This window comes from Monodelphis domestica, chromosome 4, assembly GCF_027887165.1.
Source record: "Monodelphis domestica isolate mMonDom1 chromosome 4, mMonDom1.pri, whole genome shotgun sequence".
Classification (NCBI taxonomy): Eukaryota; Metazoa; Chordata; class Mammalia; order Didelphimorphia; family Didelphidae; genus Monodelphis; species Monodelphis domestica.
Window position 1 is genome coordinate 340,629,653 of NC_077230.1, and position 22,864 is coordinate 340,652,516.

The following is a 22,864-nucleotide window of genomic DNA, read 5'->3' on the forward strand; positions in this document are numbered from 1 at the left end:
TGTCTCCTATAAGTAATTGGGTTTTAGAGGATTCCTCTGGGAAAATGAAGCTCTAACAGTTGGTTCTGTGACCCTAAGGTGAAGGAGATATTTGGGGACAAAGGACGAGGGATATGTTGAATGATTTTCAGATCTCACTATGAGATTACAGTCTTTTTCCAGGGCATCATTGATGGTGAATAATAATCACAGAATCATAAAATGTTAGAAATGGAAGGGACCATCACACCTAGCAGATTGGCTAACATGACAGCAAAGGAAAGTAGTGAATGTTGGAGGTGATGTGGCAAAGTCGGGACATTAATTCATTGCTGGTGGAGTTGTGAATTGATCCAACCATTCTGGATGGCAATTTGGAACTATGCCCAAAGGGCGATAAAAGACTGCCTGCCCTTTGATCCAGTCATCACACTGTTGGGTTTGTACCCCAAAGAGATAATAAGGAAAAAGACTTGTACAAGAATATTCATAGCTGCGCTCTTTGTGGTGGCAAAAAATGGAAAATGAGAAGATGACCTTCAATTGGGGAATGGCTGAACAAATTGTGGTATCTGTTGGTCATGGAATACTATTGTGCTCAAATGAATAATAAACTGGAGGAATTCCATGTGAACTGGAACAACCTCCAGGAAGTGATGCAGAGTGAGAGGAGCAGAGCCAGGAAAACATAGTACACAGAGACTGATACACTGTGGTACAATTGAATGTAATGGACTTCTCTACTAGCAGCAGTGAAGTGATCCTGGACATTTCTGAGGGACTTATGAGAAAGAACTCTATCCACATCCAGAGGAAGAACTGTGGGAGCAGAAATACAGAAGAAAAACAACTGCTTGATCACATGGGTAGATGGGGACATGATTGGGGATGTAGACTCTGAACGATCACCCTTGTACAAATATCAATAATATGGAAATAGGTCTTGATCAATTATACATGTAAAACCCAGAGGAATTGCTCATTAGCTACCGGTGAGGGTGAAAGGAGGGGAGGGAAAGAGCATGAATCATGTAACCATGGAAAAATATTCTAAATTAAGTAATTAAATAAAATTTTTCAAATAAAGAAATGGAAGGGACCATAGAACAAAGGATATCAGAGTCAGAAAAAAAACCTCAGAACACAGAATGTAGGCATAGGAAGAAAGTGTTAGAACTAGACTAACTAGAGCTAGAAAGGAGAGTTAAATAAATAAAAAATAGAATTTTGGAGCCAAGGGAGGCTTTAGGGGTTACTTCATTCTATCCTGTCATTTTTCAAAAGAGGAGACTGAGAGTCAGAGGAAGCAAGTGATTTGCTCAAGGTCACACAGCAAGTCAAGTGGTATAGAATCTAACCTTATACCCAGATCCCTTTGTCCTAATTTACCTTCATATTTGAGATTGCCCATGTGCAGAATAGAAGCTAGGAGCTTGGAGATTTCCCAATTCTCTGTGTCAGTGAACATTAGCACTTTCATGGCAGAGCGAATATTGGCATATTCCTTGCTGTCATCTCGGCCATCACAGGTAGTACAGTTGCCCTGCGGATACACAGACCAGGATGAGGCGAGGGCTCAGAAGATTCAACCAGAGGCAAAAGTAAACCATGACCTGACTGTTGGGTGTCTCTATACCATGACTCAGATGAAAATTATCAGGCTCTTTACTCCAAGTTTAGCGCTCTTGATGCCCATTTCTGATTCCCAAAATGCTCAGAGGGCAATGAGAATAACTTGTTTTGTTCTGGTCTCAATTTTTAGAGTCATGTTTGATAACTTGGATTCAGAAATGCTTCCCCTTCACTCCTTACAGAATAAACATAAAAGACTACAACCACTCATCTTCAGGTACTTTATTATTCAGTTGTTTTTCAGACCTGTCTGTCTCTTCATGACCCCAACTGGGGTTTTCTTAGCAAAGATATTGGAGTGGTTTGCCATTTCTTCTCCAGGTCATTTTATAGATACAGGGGCAAACAGGGTGAAGTGACTTGCTCAGGGTCACATGACCAGTAAATATCTTTGGCCAGATTTCTGTGCACCTAGGCACACAGATAAAGTAATAGGGAAGAGAGAACTTTGCATATAATAGATGCTTAATGGTTGTTGAATTAATAAATGGTGTCTGTATATTTATATATGGACATATATGCACATAGAGGCAGCTAGGTAGTTCAGTGGATAAAGCACAGGGCCTAGAATCAGGAAGATATCCTACCTTTGATACTCACAAACTTTGTGACCCCAGGTAAGTCACTTAACCTCTGTTTGTGTTAATCTACTAGAGAATGAAATTGTAAATCATTCCAGTATCTCAGCCAAGAAAACCCCATGGGCAGTGCTATGGTCCACAGAGAGTCAGATTGACTGAACACACATATATATGAACATATACATTATGTATTAAGGGGTTAGGTGAAATAATGATTAGACTGATGGAAGGCTGGCATAGGAGAGGGTAAATCCTTTATACTAAATTGGTCCAAATCTGTAAGTTTTTCACCAACTAAGAGGAGTTGTACGATCAACTTCTCTTAAGTTCTGTTAGCACCACAGGGAAGGCAGTGCAGCTGAGACCTGAGCCAGAAAGGAGCTGGGCTGGTGGCATGGACAAGTTTGTCCATGCAAACTTAGTGTTGGCTGGCACATTTAAGCCATGGGGAGCAATTTGTACTGCTGGTTTTCCTTCTATGGTCTCCAAGACAAGATCATACAACCCTGGTGTGACTAAGCTATTTCTATTGTGGGAAAAGAAAGAGAAAGAAGAGCTGTAGAGCTTGACAGAATCCTGCTGACCTGGGGCCCTAGGTGTTTCACCAATGTCTTAATCCATCACTTTCCAGAGGTGGCTAAAGAGGCAAATGAAGACTGCCTGCCCATTGATCCAGCCATACCACTGCTGGGTTTATACCTCAAAGAGATAATAAGGGAAAAGACATGTACAAAAATATTCATAGCTGCGCTCTTTGTGGTGGCAAAAAATTGGAAAATGAGGGGATGCCCTTCAATTGGGGAATGGCTGAACAAATTGTGGTATCTGTTGGTGATGGAATACTATTGTGCTCAAAGGAATAATGAACTGGAGGAATTCCATGTGAACTGGAACGACCTCCAGGAATTGTGCACAGTGAAAGGAGCAGAACCAGGAGAACCTTATACACAGAGACAGATACACTGTGGTACAATCAAATGTAACGGACTTCTCTACTAGCAGCAATGCAATGATCCAAGACAATTCAGAGGGACTTATGAGAAAGAACACTATCTGAATTCAGAGGAAGAACTGTGGGAGTAGAAACACAAAAGAAAAACAACTGCTTAATCACATGGGTTGGTAGGGATTTGATTGGGGATGTAGACTCTAAGCTATCACCTTAATGCAAAAATCAATAATATGGAAATAGGTCTTGATCAATGCCATATGTAAAACCCAATGGAATTGCGTGTCAGCTATGGGAGGGGGTAGGGAAGGGAAAGAACATGAATCTTGTAACCATGGAAAAATATTCTAAATTAATTAATTAAAGAAAAATTTCCAAATTAAAGAAAAAGAGGAGGCAGATTGTATATGGGTATGAGTATGAGTGTGGGTATGTAGATTGTGTGGATCCATGTGTGTATATGCATATGTGCACTGATGTGATTAACTCTAAATCATGCAACTAGGAAGTACCTGAACCTGGATTTGAAATCAGGTCTTCCTGACTCCATTTTCAGTGATTTATCTCAGCAGGAAGCAGCTTTGCTGTGCCACCTACCAGTGAGTTAAGTTTGTGCTCCTTCCCTGAAGAGACCAGAGCTCTGCTACTGAACCTGCCCCATTCTCTTCTTGCTTGAGATTTCCTTTCCTCCACCCCTAAAATGCGCAGGGCTCCTATTTCAATTCCAATTCTCCCATTTATTACTAGTAAGGTCTGGTTCAAGTCCCTTTTCATCTCTGGGTCCCAACTTACTCATCACTAGAATGAGGGATGGGATTAGGCATTTAGATGACATAGTAAATAAAATAGCCTGGGAAACAAAAAGACCTGAATTCAAATCCTGTCTCATATACTTAGTTACTGTGTGACCCCCCCCCCAGCAACTCATTTAACATCTTTGTACCTCAGTTTATTCATCTGTAAGGTAGAGCTAATAGGGTTACTATACACATTGAATGAGATTTTATATATATGACTGCAAACTATTTTTATGATAATGTTTTTTTCCCAATTTACATGTAAAAACAATTTTTGGTATTCATTTTTCTGACATTTTGAATTCCATGTTCTCTCCTCCCTCTTTTCCTCCTCCCTTAGACAGTAAGCAATTTGACTTCACCAACTAAAGTGCTATAGAAATATATGCTCTCATCATCATCATATCGTTGTTGTCATCACTGTCATCATCATCATTTATGCTCTGTCTCAAAATGACCCACGTCCATTCCCAAAGGAACCATTTCCCCAGGAGGTGGGAGATAATTCTGGTGCCTGCTACGAGTATCTGGGGGTTCATCTATAGCTCTTACGATGAACTGGAACAACCTACATGAACTGATACAGAGTGAAATAAGCAGAACCAAGAGAACATTATACACAGTGACTGAAATATTGTGGGATGATCAATAGACTTTGCTACTAGTAGCAATGCAATGATCCAGGACAATCCTGAGGGACTTATGAGAAAGAACCTATCCACATTCAGAGGAAGAACTATGGGAGCAGAAACGAAGAAAAAAACATGATTTATCACTTGTTTATTTGGGCTTATTTGGGTATAGGATTTGGGGTTTTGGCTTTAAAAGATTACTGTACTATGAAAATGAATAATATGGATATAGGTTTTGAGTGATAATACATGTATAACCCAGTGGAGCTGCTTGTCATCTCTGGAAGGGGGGTGGGGAAGAGGTGAGGGAGACAAGAAGAATCATGTTACCATGGAAAAATATTTTTTTAAAATATAGCTCTTACCATGGCCAGGTAGTTGTAGTCAGTGGCTTGCCCCAGGCCCAATTTCCTCTTCTGGTCTGCAGTCATCCCTTCAAGCATACAGTAGAACACATGGTAATTCCGCTCATCTGGAGCCTGAAGGAGGAGAGGTGGGGAGAGAAAAAGAGGAATTATAGATGAAAAAATGGGAGGAGAGTGACAGAAAGGGAGATGGGGTAGGAGGCAAGGAGAGAGGGGACAACTAGGGGACTGAAACAGACTGGCAGGTTTGGGGGGCCTTCTAAATTCTGATCATAACAGGAAAGAGATCTGATTTTGTATGTGAAAGTCCTCATTTGCTCCTCCCCATCTGTGCTCACTGGGGTGGAACATTGGGGAGGCTGGCTGGGTGATGAGGATATGAGGAGCAACATCAGATATCCCAGAAGAGCCAGCCCCCGAATGGCTTAGTAGCATCATTGGGACATAGCCTATTTATTTATTTAAAACCGTTACCTTCCATCTTGGAGTCAATACTGTGCATTGGTTCCAAGGCAGAAGAGTGGTAAGGGCTAGGCAATGTGAGTTAAGTGACTTGCCCAGGGTCACACAGCTAGGAAGTGTCTGAGGCAGGATTCAAACGCATCTTCTGTTTTTAAACCCTTACCTTCCATCTTGGAATCAATACTGTGTATTGGCTCCAAGGCAGAAGAGTGGTAAGGGCTAGGCAATGGGGGTCAAGTGACTTGCCCAGGGTCACACAGCTGGGAAGTGTCTGAGGCTAGATTTGAACCTAGGACCTCCCGTCTCTAGGCCTGGCTCTCAATCCACTGAGCTACCCAGCTGCCCCTAGGATCTAGCCTCTTTAGACTGGAGGGAGATCCAGACAGCAATCCCCAGAGAAATGCTGTCTACCTGCTGTGCACAGCTATTCCCTTGTTTCCTGAATTGCCTGTTGCTATGACCAGAGCCTGGCAAAGCAGCCTGAGTCCTTTGACAAAGGGACTTCTTCACCCACTGAGGTAGAGGCAGGGCTGGGACTTAAGACCGGATGTCCAGTTTCCCAACTCCAGGTTCTTTTTCCTGAACTACCAACCAAAGTAGGGCTATAAGACCCTACTATGCAGGGCCCCAGGAGAGAGGGTGAAGGAGTCATGGAATCCTTAGCTGGAAGGGATGTTGACTGTCATCCAATTTTCAACTGCCTGTTTTTTCAGAGGAAGAAACTAAGGTTCAGAGAGTCTCATCCAAAGTCAAAATAGTAGAGAATAATAGTCAGAATTCAAACCCAGGTCATCCACTCCTTGGCCTGGGGTTATTTCCACTGCTCTACACAAAGGCATGCCCTCTCCCAGCTCTGAGCATTCTCACTGGCTGTCTTTCATGCTTAGAACACTTTCATTTTCCATTTCTGCCTCTGGGCTTCCCAGGCTTCCCTCTAGTCCCAACTGAAAGCCCACCTTCAGCAGAAAGCCCTACTTAGTCCCTCTTAAAGCTAGTGTCTTCTCTCTGACACTAGCCTCTGAGGGCAGCTAGGTGGCAAAGTAGATGGAACACCAGGCTGGGAGTCAAGAAGACCTGAGTTCAAATCTTACCCCAGACACTTAATAGCTGTGCGACTCTGTTTAAGTCACTTAACTATTTGCCTCTGTTTCCCCATCTGTAAAAAAAAATGAGCTAGAGAAGGAAATGGCAGATCACTCCATTGTCTTTGCCAAGAAATCCCCAAATGGGATCATGAAGAGTCAGAAACAACTGATCAATAACAACTTCAATCTGAGATTGTCCTCAATTTGTCCTGTTTTTAGCTTGTCTATACAGAGCTGTTTGCAAGTTGTCTTGCCTGTTAGACTATGAGTTCCTCAAGAGCAGAGGCTGTCTTTTACCTTTTTCTGTATCACTAATACTTGGCATAGTGCCTGGCACATAAGTAGGCACTTGGTGGATCAATGAATAGAGAGCCAGGCTTAGAGATGAAAGGACCAGGGTTCAAATCTGGCCTCAGACTTTTCCTAGCTTTGTGACCCTGGGAAAGTCATCTAACCCCCACTGCCTAGCCCTTACTAGTGGTGGAACCCATACTTAGTATCCATTCTAATCTAGAAGGTAAGAGTTTATCGACTAAGTAAAAGTCTCCAGTTAAATCATAACCACAAATCTTCATAGGCAGCATTTTCTTGTTGCAAAGTGCTCCACACCCATTTCCCCATCTGATCCAACAACACCCCAGGAAGAGCCCCCCCCCATCTTACTGAGAAGGGAGCATCGATTCTGAGAAGCAAACAAAGCAAGTTCTCAGCTAGTAAGTAGTCAAGGCAGGGTTTGAATCCAAGTTCTCTGGCACCTCGTTTAGTGCCTTCCCCTGGCACATGATGCCAGTCAATGATTCTGCCTCTGCCCATTTCTGCTGTGATGTCACCCTTTCCAGGGAACTGAATGTCTTTGATCAAGGGACTTCAGTGCAGGTAATGGAAAAAGGGTCAGAGGATCCAGCGTTAATTACTCCTACTAGCTATGTGACCCTGGGAAAGCCTTATCCCTCTAAGCCTCAGTTTCCTCATCTGTAAAATGGAGATAATAATACTTGTATTACTTCACAGAGTTGTTGTAAAGAAAGCACTTTGTGAACCTGCAAGTGCTTTAGAAATGGCAGGGTTTATTATTAGTTATTAGTAGTAATATTTATAATATTAATGATGATGGTGATGAATGAAGGCACTGTAACCTGAAGGTTTGACTCTAGTGCCAGGATTCCAGGTATAGCAGGCAGGTTACCAGGAGGAGATGTCTTTGCTGGGTTTTGAAGCCCCCTTGCCTCTTTAAAGTCCAGCAGGCATAGACTTAGTCAGTAGCATTTATTAAGCACCTACTGTGTGCCACTAAAGCACTGTACTAAACATTGGAAATATAAAGTAAAAAAACTATCACTGTTTTCAAAGTGCTCACAGGAGAGACAACATGCAAACAACCATGTTCCTTTAAGCTATATACACAATAAATTAAAGATAATAAACAGAAGGAAGCTACTAGGATTAAAGGGAAGGATCCTTTTTTTTTAACCCTTACCTGCTGTCTTAGAATCAATATTGTGTATTGCTTCCAAGGTAGAAGAACAGTAAGGGCTAGGTAGTTGGGGTTAAGTGACTTGCTATGGAGTGTCCGAGGCCATATTTGAACCCAGGACCTCCCGTCTCTGGGGCTGGTGCTCTATCCACTGAAGGACCTTGCTGCCCCGTAGATATAACTTATAAAAAGGTGGGACTTTAGCTGAAATGTGTAGGAAGTATTAATTCACAGATAAGTGGCCCTAAGGGTTCCTGACCCCACCGGACAGGAGCCCCCAAATGTGCAGCCTAGCCCGAGTCTATTCCTCGCCCCACCTGTCTGCAGACTCGCGACTTCTCCAACAGGTACTGCTCGATCTTGGCCCCCTCGATGGCTCCTCGCTTGTTAAAGTGGATGTCGATGTACTTCCCAAATCGGCTGGAGTTGTCATTGCGGATAGTCTTTGCATTCCCAAAAGCTGCAGAGAGACCCCCAAGAACCCAACCCGCACCCCCGGACACAACTGAGGCCAATGTCGCCTCGGAGAGACCCTTTTCCAGGCTAACCTTGACCATGAGGCCCTGTGCCAGGTCTGGAGTCCTGGCTATCATTTCACTTAAACTTTGAATACGAGGCTGTAGCATCCTCCCTATATCACACGTAGACATCTACCCTGCCCCACCCTGGACACAGTTCCTCTTCCCTCTCAATGACCCATCTTTTTTTTTTCTTAAAAAAAAAAAAAACTTTTACCTTCTGTCTTGGAATCAATACTAAGTATCATTTCCAAGGTAGAAAAGGTTCCCAGTAAGGGCTAGGCAATGGGGGGGTTAAGTGACTTGCCCAGGGTTACACAGGTAGGAAGTATCTGAGGTCAAATTTGAACCCAGGACCTCTCATCTCCAGGTTAGGCTCTCCATCCCCTGAGTCACCCAGCTGCCCCAAGAATGGCACTTTGGGGAGTTTGGCTGGATGGTGTGAAGAAGAGGGCTTGGAAGGAGAGAGCTAGAAAGTGGAGGCTCACAGGAAGGCTAGCTACAATGGTAACCTTCCCTGGGAATGAATGGCAGATGAACCCAAACACCCAAACAAAGGATTCTCTGCTCCTCAAACTGGCCTTCTCTCTTCCTTCCTCCCCTTTCTTCTTCTTCTTCTTCAAGGAAGTCCCTCTACTAAAATGTCTCCTTTATCTCTGCCTTCTGAGACCTTTCCAGGTCCAGCTCAGGTATCCTTCCTCCAGGTAGCTTTCTCTTTTCCCCCATTTGCATTTGTTCTCTTTAACGTGAACTATTATTTCTACAGTTCAGCCTCTTGTTATGCCTATACTAGCCTCTCCAAAGCCTCCCTGTCCTACAAGGTCTAACTCAAGGCCAACTCCTCTAGCAAGCCTTCTTAGACCATCCCCACCAAGCCCAAGCCCTTTCTCTGACTTCTATAGTCCTCTGGAGCCTGTCCAGCATAATATTCATTCTACTCTTCACTGGGTGTTTCCCGGAGAGAAATCTTGCCTTCCTAACTGAGCAATAAATCTCTTGAGAGAAGGGGCTACGTCTTTACCTTCTCTTGTCATTCAGTGTCTGAAGCAGGGGTGGACAATTCAGTATCTGCTCCAGAAATACTCATTAATTGGATGTCTTAAAGATTCCATCAAAGTCTAGTTCTCAAATAACTTCTCTCCCCTCTGTTTATGCTGGTTTACACACAGACTATTCAAACTGGAAGGGACCTTTGCAATCACTAAATCCCTTTTTACAGAGGTGGATATTATTACCCCAAAATAAGAAATGACCAGCCCAATGTCACACTGCTAGTAAGCCAAAGAAAGCAGTTACTAGACTAGGGCCACTGACCATTCGTCAGTTTTCTTTCTACTCTATGGCAATGCTCCTCAGAACTTCAGCTCTGGCAGTAACCTCCTTTTGCCTATCCCTTGCTAAGTGCCAGGAATAACATGCTGGTGATGGAGGGGTGGCAGCCTGGAAATCAATGTTGACTTTCCAAATATTTCCTATATTCAATCTTTGGCTTTCCAAGTTACCCTGGATGCTGCTGTTAGATCACATCCTCCTCATTGGTCCACAAACTCTAAAGCCTCCACAGGAGCTCTCCTCCCCTAATCTGTCCTCTCTTAGGGAGATCTCTGGAGCCCAGCCTACCTTCCAGGATGGGATTGGCTTCCAACACTTGCTGCTCAATCCAGGAATGCTGCCCACTGATGGCTGCCAGAAACTGAAGGATCAGCTTGGTGCTTTCTGTCTTTCCAGCTCCGGACTCACCACTAATAAATAAAGAATGCAACAAATTTGAGGTGACGTTCATGCAATCCCAGATGCTGTGCATCACAGAGACATAGGATCAAGACTGTGAAATCTTTGAATGACAGAATCGAAACATCATAGAACCCTAGACTCATAATCATAAAATCCAAATTCCCAAGAATCATAGTCAAAAATTCTTGGAACAATAGATTCAAGAGTCCCAGAATCTAGCAAGTCCAAAACAAAGTCACTAAATTTCTGTATATCTCTAACACTTTTATTATCTTCTAACAACATAGTTATTATTTGTTTCCCTGTCTTATGTCCAACAGTAGATTGTAAGTTGCTGTGAGAATAGAAATCTTATCTCTGATTGAAGCAAAAGGCTTAGCAAATAGCAGATACTTAATAAACATTGAATAAATGAATTAATGAATCCTCTTTTAGATGCTAGAAGTAATGTGAAAGAATTGAATTGCCAAGGCTGTCACTTGTCCCCACCTAACTGGAGCAGGTTCTAGTTCAACTCTAACAATTAACTAGTTGTGTGGCATTGGCAATAGTGTGCTGAATGAAGCCAGCTCAAGAGAGTTTATTAAATCTTTGATATGAGCATTTATGCCTCTGAAATTGGAAAATGCTGCAAATCAGAGTTTGACATCGTTTTGTTGATTGTCTAGACTTAAGAAAGTAACAGAGAAAATGTTAAAATAATTCAGATTAAACTTAAAAGCATGTTGAATAGAGGCAGCTAGGGTGCTCAATGGATAGAGCACCAGGATAGCACCTGAGATGGAAGGTCGTGGGTTCAAACCTGATCTCAGACACTTCTTAGCTGTGTGATGCTGGACAACTTAGCCCCCATAATCTAACCTCTTCTCTCTTGGAATCAATACTCTGTACCAAATCTAAGATAGAAGGTAAGGAATTTTTTTAAGTACGTTATTTTTAACGTATATTTTTCTTTTAGATAGTTGTTAAACATTTACCAACATGCTCTTGGGTTTTAGACAAACTTCTTTACCTCTCTTTTCCCCTAGTTTTCCTTTTTTGTAAAATTAGGTGTTGGACTACCTGACCTTTAAGGTCTCTTCAACTCCAACAGTTTATGTTCTAAGTCTCTGTCCAAGTTTAAAGTTCTATGTTCTAAGGAACCTACCCATTTAGACATTCTATGTCATAGATCCCCAGGCCCCATCCAGTTTTAATATTCTATAGTTTTATGACTCTGTGTTTCCTTCCTTCCTTTCTTGTGCCTCAGTCCTACCTGATGATGCAGCATTGGTCTCGGCTGTTCCGTTTCATGTTGAAGTAGCAATTATCAGCAATGGCAAAGATGTGTGGTGGCATCTCTCCAATCTTTTTGTTGGTGTACTGGCGTATATGCTCTGGTGAATAGATGGGGAGGAGCTGGTAGGGGTTTACAGCCACCAAGATGGACCCAGTATATGTCTGAGGAGAGACAAACATGGTGCCTGTGGGCAGTACAAATATTGGACTTTTGGGGGTAGAGGGAAGGGAAGAGAAATCTGGGGAGGTTGTAGCTTGGAGAGGAATAGTAAGTCCTAAACACTCCGCCCCAATACCTCATTCCTGCTTAAGGGGAAACTGATCTTGAGCCTCTGACTCAGTTCTCCCAACTGGTCAATTTATACCTGGAAAGGCTATGTCCATTTCTACAATTTAGGAGGGATACCAGACTGGAGAGAGACCTGAAGACAAGACCATGTGAGGAATATATGAAACTCTAAGGGTTGTAGCTTAGAGAAGAAAAGACTCATGTGGAACATATTATTTTTCTTAAAATAACAGAAGAAACAGATGACTATGATTCTCAAAGGCAGAATTAGTACTTAAGGAGGTAAAGATTTTGGTTAGGTGTAAGAGAAGAGTGTTTCAGCATTCAAAAGCATCCAACATGGAACTGGCTGCCCCATCCCCTCGCCTCTACTTACCAGGTATCTTGATATATTCTCCCTATTCAGTTTATCTGAGTTAGTCCTCTCTCAAGCATCTTTGCCTCAAGTTCAGGAAAGGCTACATATAAAGGGACATTTGTAAATGGACTGCAAGGGGTCCTGCGGAGTAGTAAAAGCCAAAGAATGACTCCCAGGTCTGTGCAGTGGGACACTAGAACTCTGTAGCTAATCTCAGCCTGAAAAAGTTTCAGGCATTCTAAGATACTCCCAGGCTTCTCACAAGCATCCTAGGCATGCTCCCTCCCTAGATAAGTAATAGTGCCCTGTTATCTGACATGACATGACCTCATGTCCCCTCTATGCCAATATTCAGTCAACAAGCATTTATTAAGAATCTATTATGTGCTAGGAAATATGCGGGATGCTTTCATTCTCAAGAATAAAAGATCTTTGCCATTTTTTGCCAACTAAACGTAGATAATTAGAACTGGGATAGAGTCCTGAGCTGACCTGGATGGATGTTGTTCAGAAAAGGCAATTCTAGTTCAAAAGAAAGAAATTTGACTTTGTGTCCCAAAAGAAGCAAGGTCTATCCTTGGCTTTGCCCCCTGACTCACACAATGAGTGGGCCATGGGGTAAGTTCCCTCCTCTGAACCTCAGTTTCTTTCTCTGTAAAATGTGAGGGTTAAAAAAGGGGGGGTGTGCAGCTAGGTGGTTCAATGGATAGAGAGCCAGGCCTGGTGATGGAAGGTCTGATGTTCAAATCTGGTCTCAGATACTTCTTAGCTGTGTGACCCTGGACAAGTCACTTAACCTCAATTACCTAGCCCTTACTGCTCTTCTGCCTTGGAACTATTACTTATCAATTCTTTTTTTTTAAACCCCTACCTTCTGACTTGGAGCCAATTGGTTCCAAGGCAGAAGAGGGGTAAGGGCTAGGCAATGGGGGTTAAGTGACTCGCCCAGAAACAGCTGGGAAGTGTCTGAGGCCAGATTTGAATCCAGGACCTCCTGTCTCTAGGCCTGACTCTCAAGCCACTGAGCCACTCAGCTGCCCCCTACTTATCAATGCTAAGACAGAAAGTAAGTTTTAAAAAAAGAGAGGGTTATATTCACTCTAAATTCCTTTATACCTTTTTTAAAAAATATTTTAAGGACCCCTTCAAATTCTGACTTTAGAATACCATACTGTCAAGAGTATGGGACTTCAAGTCATAGCTATCTAGGAAACTGAATTTCTCTGTCCTAAGTAGAAAATATCTTCTAGTTAGGCTTATATAATTTATTTCCCAAATTCATTATCTTTTCCCCCCCTTCTGGACAGGTGGTTTATAGTATATTGACAGTACATTTACTAAGAAGACTTGGATTTTAGAAACCCATCCCTGACACTTCTATGCCATTCACTGTTCAAACCTTCAATTCTCCATCTGTCAACTGTGGGTAACTGATCCAATGTACCTCACAAAGTGGACATTGGAAAATGTTTTGTCCAATCCTTAACAAAGGATTTAGTGATGTTATTATTGCTTTAGATACTCTCCTCCCAAATGATGCCCACATCCAGAGGTAAAGGAGATTCATTCTGCCAAGATTAGTAAAGCTCTCCCAAGAAAGCAGACACAACAGAAGGAAGGAGAGTAACTGTGCCACAGAGGGAATGGTGAAAAGCCAAGGCATAAAGCATCAGAATGAAGAGAATGGCGAGGTGCACAGAGCCAGGCAATGAGAAATGGATGAGTTCAGAGGTGGATGAAAATGATTCAAGTGGAGGACCACTGGGTACATACTCACCCGTCCTCCACAATTAGTCTTAAGTTGGAAAGAAAATCAAGGAGACAAGAAGAAATGGTTAGAGAATAAAATAAGTTGATGTTTTTTTTCCCCAAGGAACCCCATAAAGATTTTTTATTTCCATTCTTCTGTTTATAATTATCATGTAATATTATATATTCTAGTTGTCTGAATTAATAGCTTATGTTTCTACTTGACTATAAATTCAATGATGGGGATAATGTTTGGTATTTTCTCCTTTACTCCCTTACCCCCCGCCACACACACACGTTGAGCAGTGTTTTGGACACAGTAGATGCTTACTAAATGATAGGTAACTTGAAAAAAATATATATATATAAATATTTTAATTCTCTGCCAGCAGTGAGATCCTCATCACTGGAGTAGTCAAGCACAGGTTAAATATCCACCACCCCCCCTTTTTTTCAGGAAGGCTATAGAAAAACTGTACCCCCTGGGTAGAAACAGAAATAGATGCTCCCTGAAGTCCCTTCCTGCTCTGAGACTGTGTAGATTTTCTGAGGTCAATATATGTCATGGTCTAAGCCACAGATATTTCCAATGTATTCTGGAGACAGATGTAGACAGCACTGATGGCTTCTCTTACTGTGTGGGTAGGAACAGGAAAGAGATAAAGCTGGACCTGTGATTCCATTGGTTAAGGAACACCTTGGTGAGGAAACTACCCATTAGGAGGAAGCTTGGTGGAGATGACAGACCTCCAAGCCAACAAAACCTGGGTTCAAGCCTACCTCTAACATACACTCTCTCTCTGACCCTGGACGAATCACTAACTTGCCCACTGCTCTAGACAATTCCCTAAGGCTATCAATTACAGGGGAAAAGTTGACCCTTGTTGGTCAAGGGAGTTCCTTACACCAGTGAAATCACAGGTCTCGTCTCTGTTTTATTTCTAAGGTGTGTTTTCAGTTTTTGGTTGTAGTTTTTGCTCAGGTCTATTCTCATTCAGTCGAACAGGCTGCCTATGGCCTTAACCATGCCTGTTTCTCCTGTCTGGCAGTTCCTCTCTCCTGTCCTTTCTCTAGAAATTTTAGAATCCGGAAATTTTTTGGTGTGACACCTTTCAAGCTAGAAAGTTCCCGTTTCTAGGTGATTGGCAGCCTCCTTGCCTATAATATCAGAAAGCCAATCAACTGTGCCTGAGAAAGAACCTCCTCTTTCCCTATGAATACCTAAGCTGCCCTGCCCCAACAGTAGCTCTCCAGTAGGGAGTGAAGATGGAGCCAGGAATCCCAGCAACAGCTTGGTCCAGTGATGCACAAGACCTGGCAGCCACTGCTTGCAAGACTATCCAGGGTTCCTTCTTCTAATCCTTCTGCCTTGGCCTGCAGCCCATTCTGCCTGAGGCTCCTGAGTTGGATTTCTCTACTAGGGGGCTCTATCCCTTTTTTTGTGGAATATGGACCTCTTTGGAAATGTGGTAAAACCTTTGGACCCCTTCTAAGAGTCACTTTTTAAAAATGTATAAAATAAAATATATAGAATGACAAAAGAAACCAATATGGAAATAGTAAAAAAAAAAGTTGTGGACTCTAGGTTAAGAACCATTCCTTTACAGCTCTGCAGGGGTCATTTTTTAGATGGGACTCATCCTAATTTTCTTTCTCCCTTTCCCTCAGTGCCCACTTGAGTATCTACAGTTAATTCACAGCAGGCCAAATGAACAGGTCAGTTGCTTTCTTTTTTTTAAACCTTTTTTTAACCCTTACCTTCTGTCTTTGTATCAATTCTAAGACAGTAGAGTGGCAAGGGCTAGGCAAAATGGCCTTGCCCAGTGTCACACAGCTAGGAAGTATCTGAAGCCAAATTTGAATCCAGGTCTTTCAGACTCTGGGCTTGGAGCTTTATCCACTAGCTATCTGCCCCTAGCCAATTGCTTTCAACAATAACTGGCTCATATAATTCCTCTGGGAAGTCCTTTTAGTCTCAATCAATCAACAAACATTTATTAGAAGGGTTCTGTGGACCTCATGTCTTAACCTTTGTTTTAAGAGAGCAGCCAGCAGACCCCAAGTAAATTTAAGAAGTTTCCGCAGAGAAATAGCCAATGACTGAGATATGTCAGAGATGGAGTGTCCCCTTATGGGAGACAATAACAGTAACAATAGCTAGATTTTATGTAGCACTTGAAAGCTTACAAAGCTTTTTACATGTATCTTCCTTGAACCTCCTAACAACCTTGTGAATTGGTTCTGTTGTTATTCTCATTTTGCAAATAAGAAAACTCACAGCAAGTGTCTGAGGTGGGATTTGAACTCGGGTCTTCCCGACTCTAGTCTAAGAATTCTTTAGACTGTTCCATCTAACTACCAGCAGCCTCTCTCTACTACCCCTGACTTTTTCTAATGGGGATGCTCTGCTATTAGATGAACAGGGGCATGGGAAAGAAGTATAAGCACTACAATTCTTCATTACATTTTTTTAGCATTCCTTTCATGCCACCAGTGAAGAAAGGTGGGGTACAGCCTTGGACCCATCACCCCAGAAGCATTGCTTCAATTGAAAGTCTTGCTGAAAGGTGAGATTCACGTCCTGTCCTATTTAGGCTCTTTTAATATTAAGTTTAACCTTGCAGAGCCTTTATGCCCAACTCTATTGCCCTTTCTGAATCTGAGCCCGTGTGCCCAGTCCTGTTTGGTTGTCCCTAACTGCCCTATATTTTTCTGTAGGTGTTGTAGGCAATGGTCCATGAATGGACCCAGTCTGGCTTTGGACTTTGGTTCAACCAACCCTCTGTGACGTAGCTATACTTCCTCTCTCTTATTGAATATTGTTTCCTTCTTTCTCCCTCTTCTATGGCTTCCCACATTTGGAAACTGTTCAAGCTAGAACCTTCCAAGGTAAACCTTTCAGTTTCCTGTCTGATTAGCACCTCCCTGCCAGTGACTCTGAAGTCAATTAGGTAAGTTGAGAAAGCCTGTGGACCCCTCCACATAAAAACTCTAAAGTGGCCATTAAGAATGAAGTGAAGATGTGCCATGGGGTCCAAGAGGAGTTCAGTGTCAGAATGTCCTAAGTCCAGGAAGCAGCTTCTCTCAGGAACAACTTGGACTCTCTCTTCCTGTTAAGGTTCTGCTGGGGTCTGAAGACCACAGGACTTGAAGCTCCTTGGCTTCCTCCATGGCTCAATAAATCAATGATCAACAAGCACGTTAAGTTCCTCCGATGGACCCAGAATTGTGCCAGTATGGGCTGATCATTTCCTCTCTTGTCTTACTCTGTCCCATTTTGATGGAGTTGGTTCTGACCTTTGCTAAGAGGTAGGACAGAATTCCTATAGAGGCTATTTTTGTAGCAGTGAAGTGGTTGATAGAACACTGAATACAGAGTCAGAAAGAACTGAGTTCAAAACTTGCCTCAGACACTGAGGAAGAAGCTATAGCCATTCTTCATAATGCCCTGAGAGGGCAGCTAGGTGGCACAGTATCAGTCCTGGAGGCGGGAAAACTATCTTTCTGAGTTCAAATCCAACCTTAGACATATTTTAACTGTGTTGACTCTGGGAAAGACACTTAACCTCTCAGTCTCAGTTTTGTCATCTGTAAAATGGGTATAATAAAAGCATTTACTTTACAGTTTTCTTGTAAGAATCTTGTAAAGGTATTATTTTTTTAAAAGCACTTTGCAGGTCATAAAGCTCTATATAAATTCTAGATATTATTATTATTATTTTCTTCCTTAAAATGGAGGGTTTATTTCTGGGCATAGGGCAGAGAGAAATTCAGAAACAACTGATTGAAAAACAAAAAGCATCTTTTTTAAATTCTAAAACCCTTACCTTCCATCTTAGAATCAATACTATATATTGGCTTCATGGCAGAAGAGCAGTAAGGGCTAAGCAATGGGTTAAGTGACTTGCCCAGGGTCACACAACTAGGAAGTATCTGAGATCACATTTGAACCCATCTCTAGGCTTGGTTCTCAACCCACTAAACCACCTCGCTGTCCCACCCCCATAAAACTCATCTAAAAAAATAAAAATAGACTTGGATTTTATTTCTAAGTTTCCACCTGTGACACTCTACATTCTAACATGCTATGTCCCTTTTAGTCTTTGGTTTTCTTTCTAGTTCTTCTATTCTATGACTTTGATCCAATGAGGTAATAGCTAGGAAAGGACTCTGGAAATGATACAATGCCCAGGGACCATCAGGAGTTATACACCTGATCTTGGTGGCTCTCAGCCTCCCAAGCCTTTCCTGAAGGTTTCTGCCTACAGGTCTACCCTGAGCATAGGGCTCCAGAACCCTGAAAGGTGCTTCCTTCATTGGGATTCCAAGGTCCCACGCAGGAGGGGATGAGCCCTACATAAGCCCTGCACAGGCGATCATCAGAGGGTTAATGAAGAGACAGCCTCGCTGTGGTCTTGTACCAGGAATGGGTAATAAAACTCTTCCCTGGAAGGAAGCCAGATGTACCATGAAAGAGATAAGGGAGAAAAAGAGTCCTGGCCAGTTACTCAAAGGAAGCCTAACTCAGGACAGCTAAGGACAAAGACCATATAATTCCTACATGGATCTAAAAGAAATAAGGGGAGCATGGTCCTCCAATTTATCAGAAAGAGAATAATAAAAAGCAAGATTTACAAAGTGCTCTCCCCATGAGTTTGGTGGAATGAGGAGGATTCTGCCCATTTTTCAGAAGGGAAAACTGAAATCCAGAGAAGGGAGGCTATATGTTGAAGGTCAAAATAAAGAATTAGTTGAGTCAATGCTACTGACTAGTTGATTTTAAAGCTCTCTGAGATGTGCAAGTCTGTGGATGGGAAGGACCATCTATCAAGCAAATTCATCTTTGGGTCATGGGGAATCTCAGCAACTAAATGTCCTGGTCTGCAGTTTCTAAAGTTTCATTTAGCAAATATTTACTAAGCATGAACTCTTGGTCAATCTGTGGTGCTTCCCACAAAACATTTCATCTCTCATCTCCAGACCTTTGCATTGGCTGTTCCCCATGCCTAGAATGCCCTCCCTTCTCACTTCTGTCACTTGGCTTCCTACAAGGCAGCTCAAACCCCACATTCAAAGTGCTTTTCCCTTCGAGATCATCTCCCATCTAGATCTTGTGTGTTTTGTGAAGTATGAACACTAAGTAAGGGAGTTTGTAAGTCACTTGCTAAAATGAATGATAACTCCAGAATTCAGCACTAAATAAGAGTGTTGGCAAGTCATTTGCTAAAATGGGCGATAACTCAATCAGTCAGAAACTTGTAAATTGTTTTAAGAGTTCACACTCTCAGAAACTGTTCAATTAGAAAACTGAACCTTTCTGATGAGAAATTGACCTTTTGAAGGTGAGAAGTCGATCCCACAGACATTGCCCCCTGGGCAGTGATAGACAATTTGGAAACTGTGATTGGCCCCTGTGAAAAGGGGAAGAAACAAGAAGCCAAAGGATCCTGAATTTCTGGGGCTAGGGAAGTCGACTCCAAGAAGGAAGCCAGCCTCAAGAAGGAACTGGACTTCAAGAAGGTAATCAGCTTAAGGAAGAAGGTCGGTTCAAGGAAAAAAGTCAGCCTCGGGAGTCACCTTCAGCTTGAGTCATTTTATAGTCTTCATATATTTTAGACAAACCATTAAAATTTAACTCTTACAGTTCCTAACTATTTATATGTCATCTCCCCCATTAGAAGGTAAGCACCCATTTTATTTTGGAGTTTGAGTTTTATGTGAATATTCTTTCACGACTTGATTATTCTGGAAATCTGTTTTGCATGACCATATATGTATTACCCAGATCAACCTCTCCAGGAAGGGAGGAAGACAACTTGGATCTCATGATTTTGGGGAATTTATTTAAAGAAAATTTTTATTGCACATAATTGGGAAAATAAAATAATAAACAAACAAAAAAGAATGTGAGCACCTTTAGGTCCAGGACTGTATTTGACTTTCTTAGTGTTCCCAAGTGCTTAGTACAATTCCAGGAACACAGTAAACCTTTATATTGACCAATTGATCTACTATATCCAAAGTCAGGTCAATACCTAGGTGGTTCATTTCATAGAGTCTTGGTCCTGGAGTCAGGAAGACCTGAGTTTAAACCCAGCCACAGACACTAACTAGCTGTGTGACTCTGGGTAAATCACTTGCCCTCTGTCTGTCTTACTTTCCTCAACAGTAAAATGGAGTTAATAATAGTACCCACCAAGGTGTTATTGTGAGAATCAAATTAGTACTATGATATATAATGGGAGAGATAATGTATCTAGTGGAGAGGTCAGGAAAGCCTTCTTTGAAGAGGCACCTCAAAAATAAACATAACACCCTTAATGTGTTCTGATCAAAAATAATACAAGTCAACTTTTCTCTCCCCTATGGAAAAAGTAGAATCACAGAATACAGAGCTAGAAGAAGCCTTAGAGGTGTAACCCAATCTCCTCTCCCTTCACTCCAGGAGGAAGGAGCGAGTCCTCTAATTTCTTTGGATCTCCATCTCAGTTAAGGGACTTGACCAAGGTCTCACATTTAGGAGCAGGTCCAACATTCAAACCCACATGCCCTGACTTTCATGCTGCCTTTCCTTCTTGTAGCCTTGGAATCTGGCACAGAATATGGCACATACTAGACATTTGATACTGCTAACTACTTAAGATAGAATAGGAATTAGAGATGAGATTTTATTGGTATAAGGAACTCCCTCTCCTAAACATAGGTCAGTACTTTCTCTGCAAATTCAACTCTTAGCCAGTTGCCAAGGATACTGAAAGGTTAAGATCACACACAGCCAGCTGTCAGACAAGACAAGAAACTCTTCTATTTCTCAAATATTTATTGAATCAGACTGAATTAGAGAAATCAGTTTGGAAATCACCTACATTAGAGCTAAGCAACTGAAAAAAAATTGCCAAGGAGGAAGAAGAAAGGACTGAAGAGAAAGCCATCGCCATGGAGGGTCTCTCTCCTTGGAGAATTCTTACCCTGGGCCAAACCATCCTTAGCCCCCCTCCCCCCCAAACACACACAGAGGCTGGGTTGGCACCTTCATTCTAAAGGATGTGACATCTGGTACTCCAGTGGGCAGGTGGCCCAGCTGCCAATGGCTGCATGCAGGCTGGTAATTTGAGAAGATGCTGGGTGGGAGGCCTCTGAGGGTAACTCTATCTAAGGAGTGAGGGTTGCCATAGCTAGGGATCAGTGCCTTAGTTCCGCCACTGGGGAGAACAAGGAAGTCAAAGGCCAAATTCTCACATTTCTAATTGGTTCTTGGGACTTGATGTTCTTTCCAGCCAAACTAAACCCATCATCCTTCAAGACTCATTTCAATAAGCCAAAAGACAGAAGGTCCTGGGTTTAAATCTGGCCTCAGACTCTTCCTAGCTATGTGACCCTGGGCAAGTCACTTAACCCCCATTGCCTAGTCCTTATTGCTCTTTGGTTTGGAACTAATACACAGTATTGATCCCAAGACAGAAAGTAAGAGATTTTTTAAAAAGACTCATCTCAAGAACCACCTTACATATGACATCCAATAAAATCTTAGGTGTCTGTAGAACTGCTTTTAGAGTCCAGAGACTTGGCTTCAAATCTCACCTTTAAAGTTCATTCTCTGTTTGACCAAGTCACTCTTCACCTTTCTTAAGTTTCAGTTTCTAATCTGTAAAAAGAGAGGGTTTTAAACAGCCTCTAAGGTCTCTGGATCTAGGAGGGAACTTCAGGGAGCATCCAGTCCAAGGCACTATCCAGTTCAGGAATCTCCTCTGGGACAGTCCTTACCGCAGGTCATCCAGCCTACTGCTGAATAACTCCAGCGTTGAGAGCTCGTTCCTCACTGAAGCGGCCCATCCTACTTTGGACCAGCTCAAAATATTATAAAGTTCTTGCTGATATTGGGTTGAAATCAGTCTCTCAGTAGCTTTCCTTCATTGGTCCTCATTCTTCCCATTGGGGACACATTAAATAAATATGATGCATAAGACCTTGGACTTGGAGTCGAGAAGACTTGAGTTCAGTTAGCCAGTTAAAAGTTAAAAGCTGTGAGACTGTGGGCAAGGCACTGAACCTCTGTGCCATTTCCTGAGGGAGTTGGGCTCAGTCGCCTCTAAAGCCCCTTCTAGCTCTAAGGCTGTGATCCTATGAAACATTTAGGTATTTAAACACCGCTCTCAAGTCTTCCAAAGTATTTTCTTCTTCTGACGAAACATCCCTAGCTCCTTCAGACTTTTCTTTTATAAAGATTATTGTGTAGTAGAGGAAAAGCTTTGGATTTAGATTAAGTATACCTAAGTTCAAATTTTAGGAACTCTGACACTGGGCACTTAATCTCTCTGGACCTCAGTTTCCCCAAATTGAAAGATTGGATTGATCAGATTATCTCTAAGGTCCCTTCTAGCTCCAAATTCTATAATTCACCTTCCTTTTCTAGAGGGCTAAAGGCTTCTAAAGAACTTTTCTCCTAGTAGCTTTGAAAGGGAGTCAGTGAAACTATAGTTCTCATCATTTCACAGAGAAAGAAAAAGATGTTCTGGCTTGGATGCTCTGTGTTCTAAAGACTTTTCCATCTCTAAAACTGCATGCTCTAAGGTTCCTTTGAGTACCAAAATTCTATATTCCATGTTCTCAAGCACTTTCTAGCTCTGACATTCTATTTTCTAAAGGCCGTTACAACTCTGATATTAAATATAGCTTGATGGCACAATAGACAGAGTATTAGAAATAGAATGAGAAAAACCTGAGTTCAGATCCTACTTTAGGTACTTCTCAGTGACCCTGAGCAAATTACTTAACCTCTATCTGCTTCACTTTACTCATTTGTAAAGCAGTGATAATAATGGCACCTTCCTCCAAAGATTGTTATGAAGATAAAATGAAATAATACCTTTAAAGTACTTTGGGAGGGGGCAGCTGGGTAGCTCAATAGATTGAGAGCCAGCCCTAGAGATAGGAGGTCCTGGGTTCAAATCTGGCTTCAGATACTTTCCAGCTGTGGGACCC

General features: G+C 42.1%; 1 protein-coding gene across 1 annotated transcript in view; it reads right to left on the reverse strand.

The window, feature by feature from the left end:
- The window catches only part of MYO7A (myosin VIIA), a 155,448-nt gene that overhangs the window by 122,308 nt on the left and 10,276 nt on the right, over nucleotides 1-22,864 (reverse strand). The window contains exons 3-7 of the mRNA XM_056794938.1: nucleotides 11,464-11,648; nucleotides 10,095-10,216; nucleotides 8,274-8,416; nucleotides 4,936-5,049; nucleotides 1,369-1,522 (exon numbers count right to left, since the gene is read on the reverse strand). Of these exons, the coding sequence (XP_056650916.1) occupies nucleotides 1,369-1,522; nucleotides 4,936-5,049; nucleotides 8,274-8,416; nucleotides 10,095-10,216; nucleotides 11,464-11,648 (718 nt within the window). The remainder of the gene's footprint in view (nucleotides 1-1,368; nucleotides 1,523-4,935; nucleotides 5,050-8,273; nucleotides 8,417-10,094; nucleotides 10,217-11,463; nucleotides 11,649-22,864) is intronic.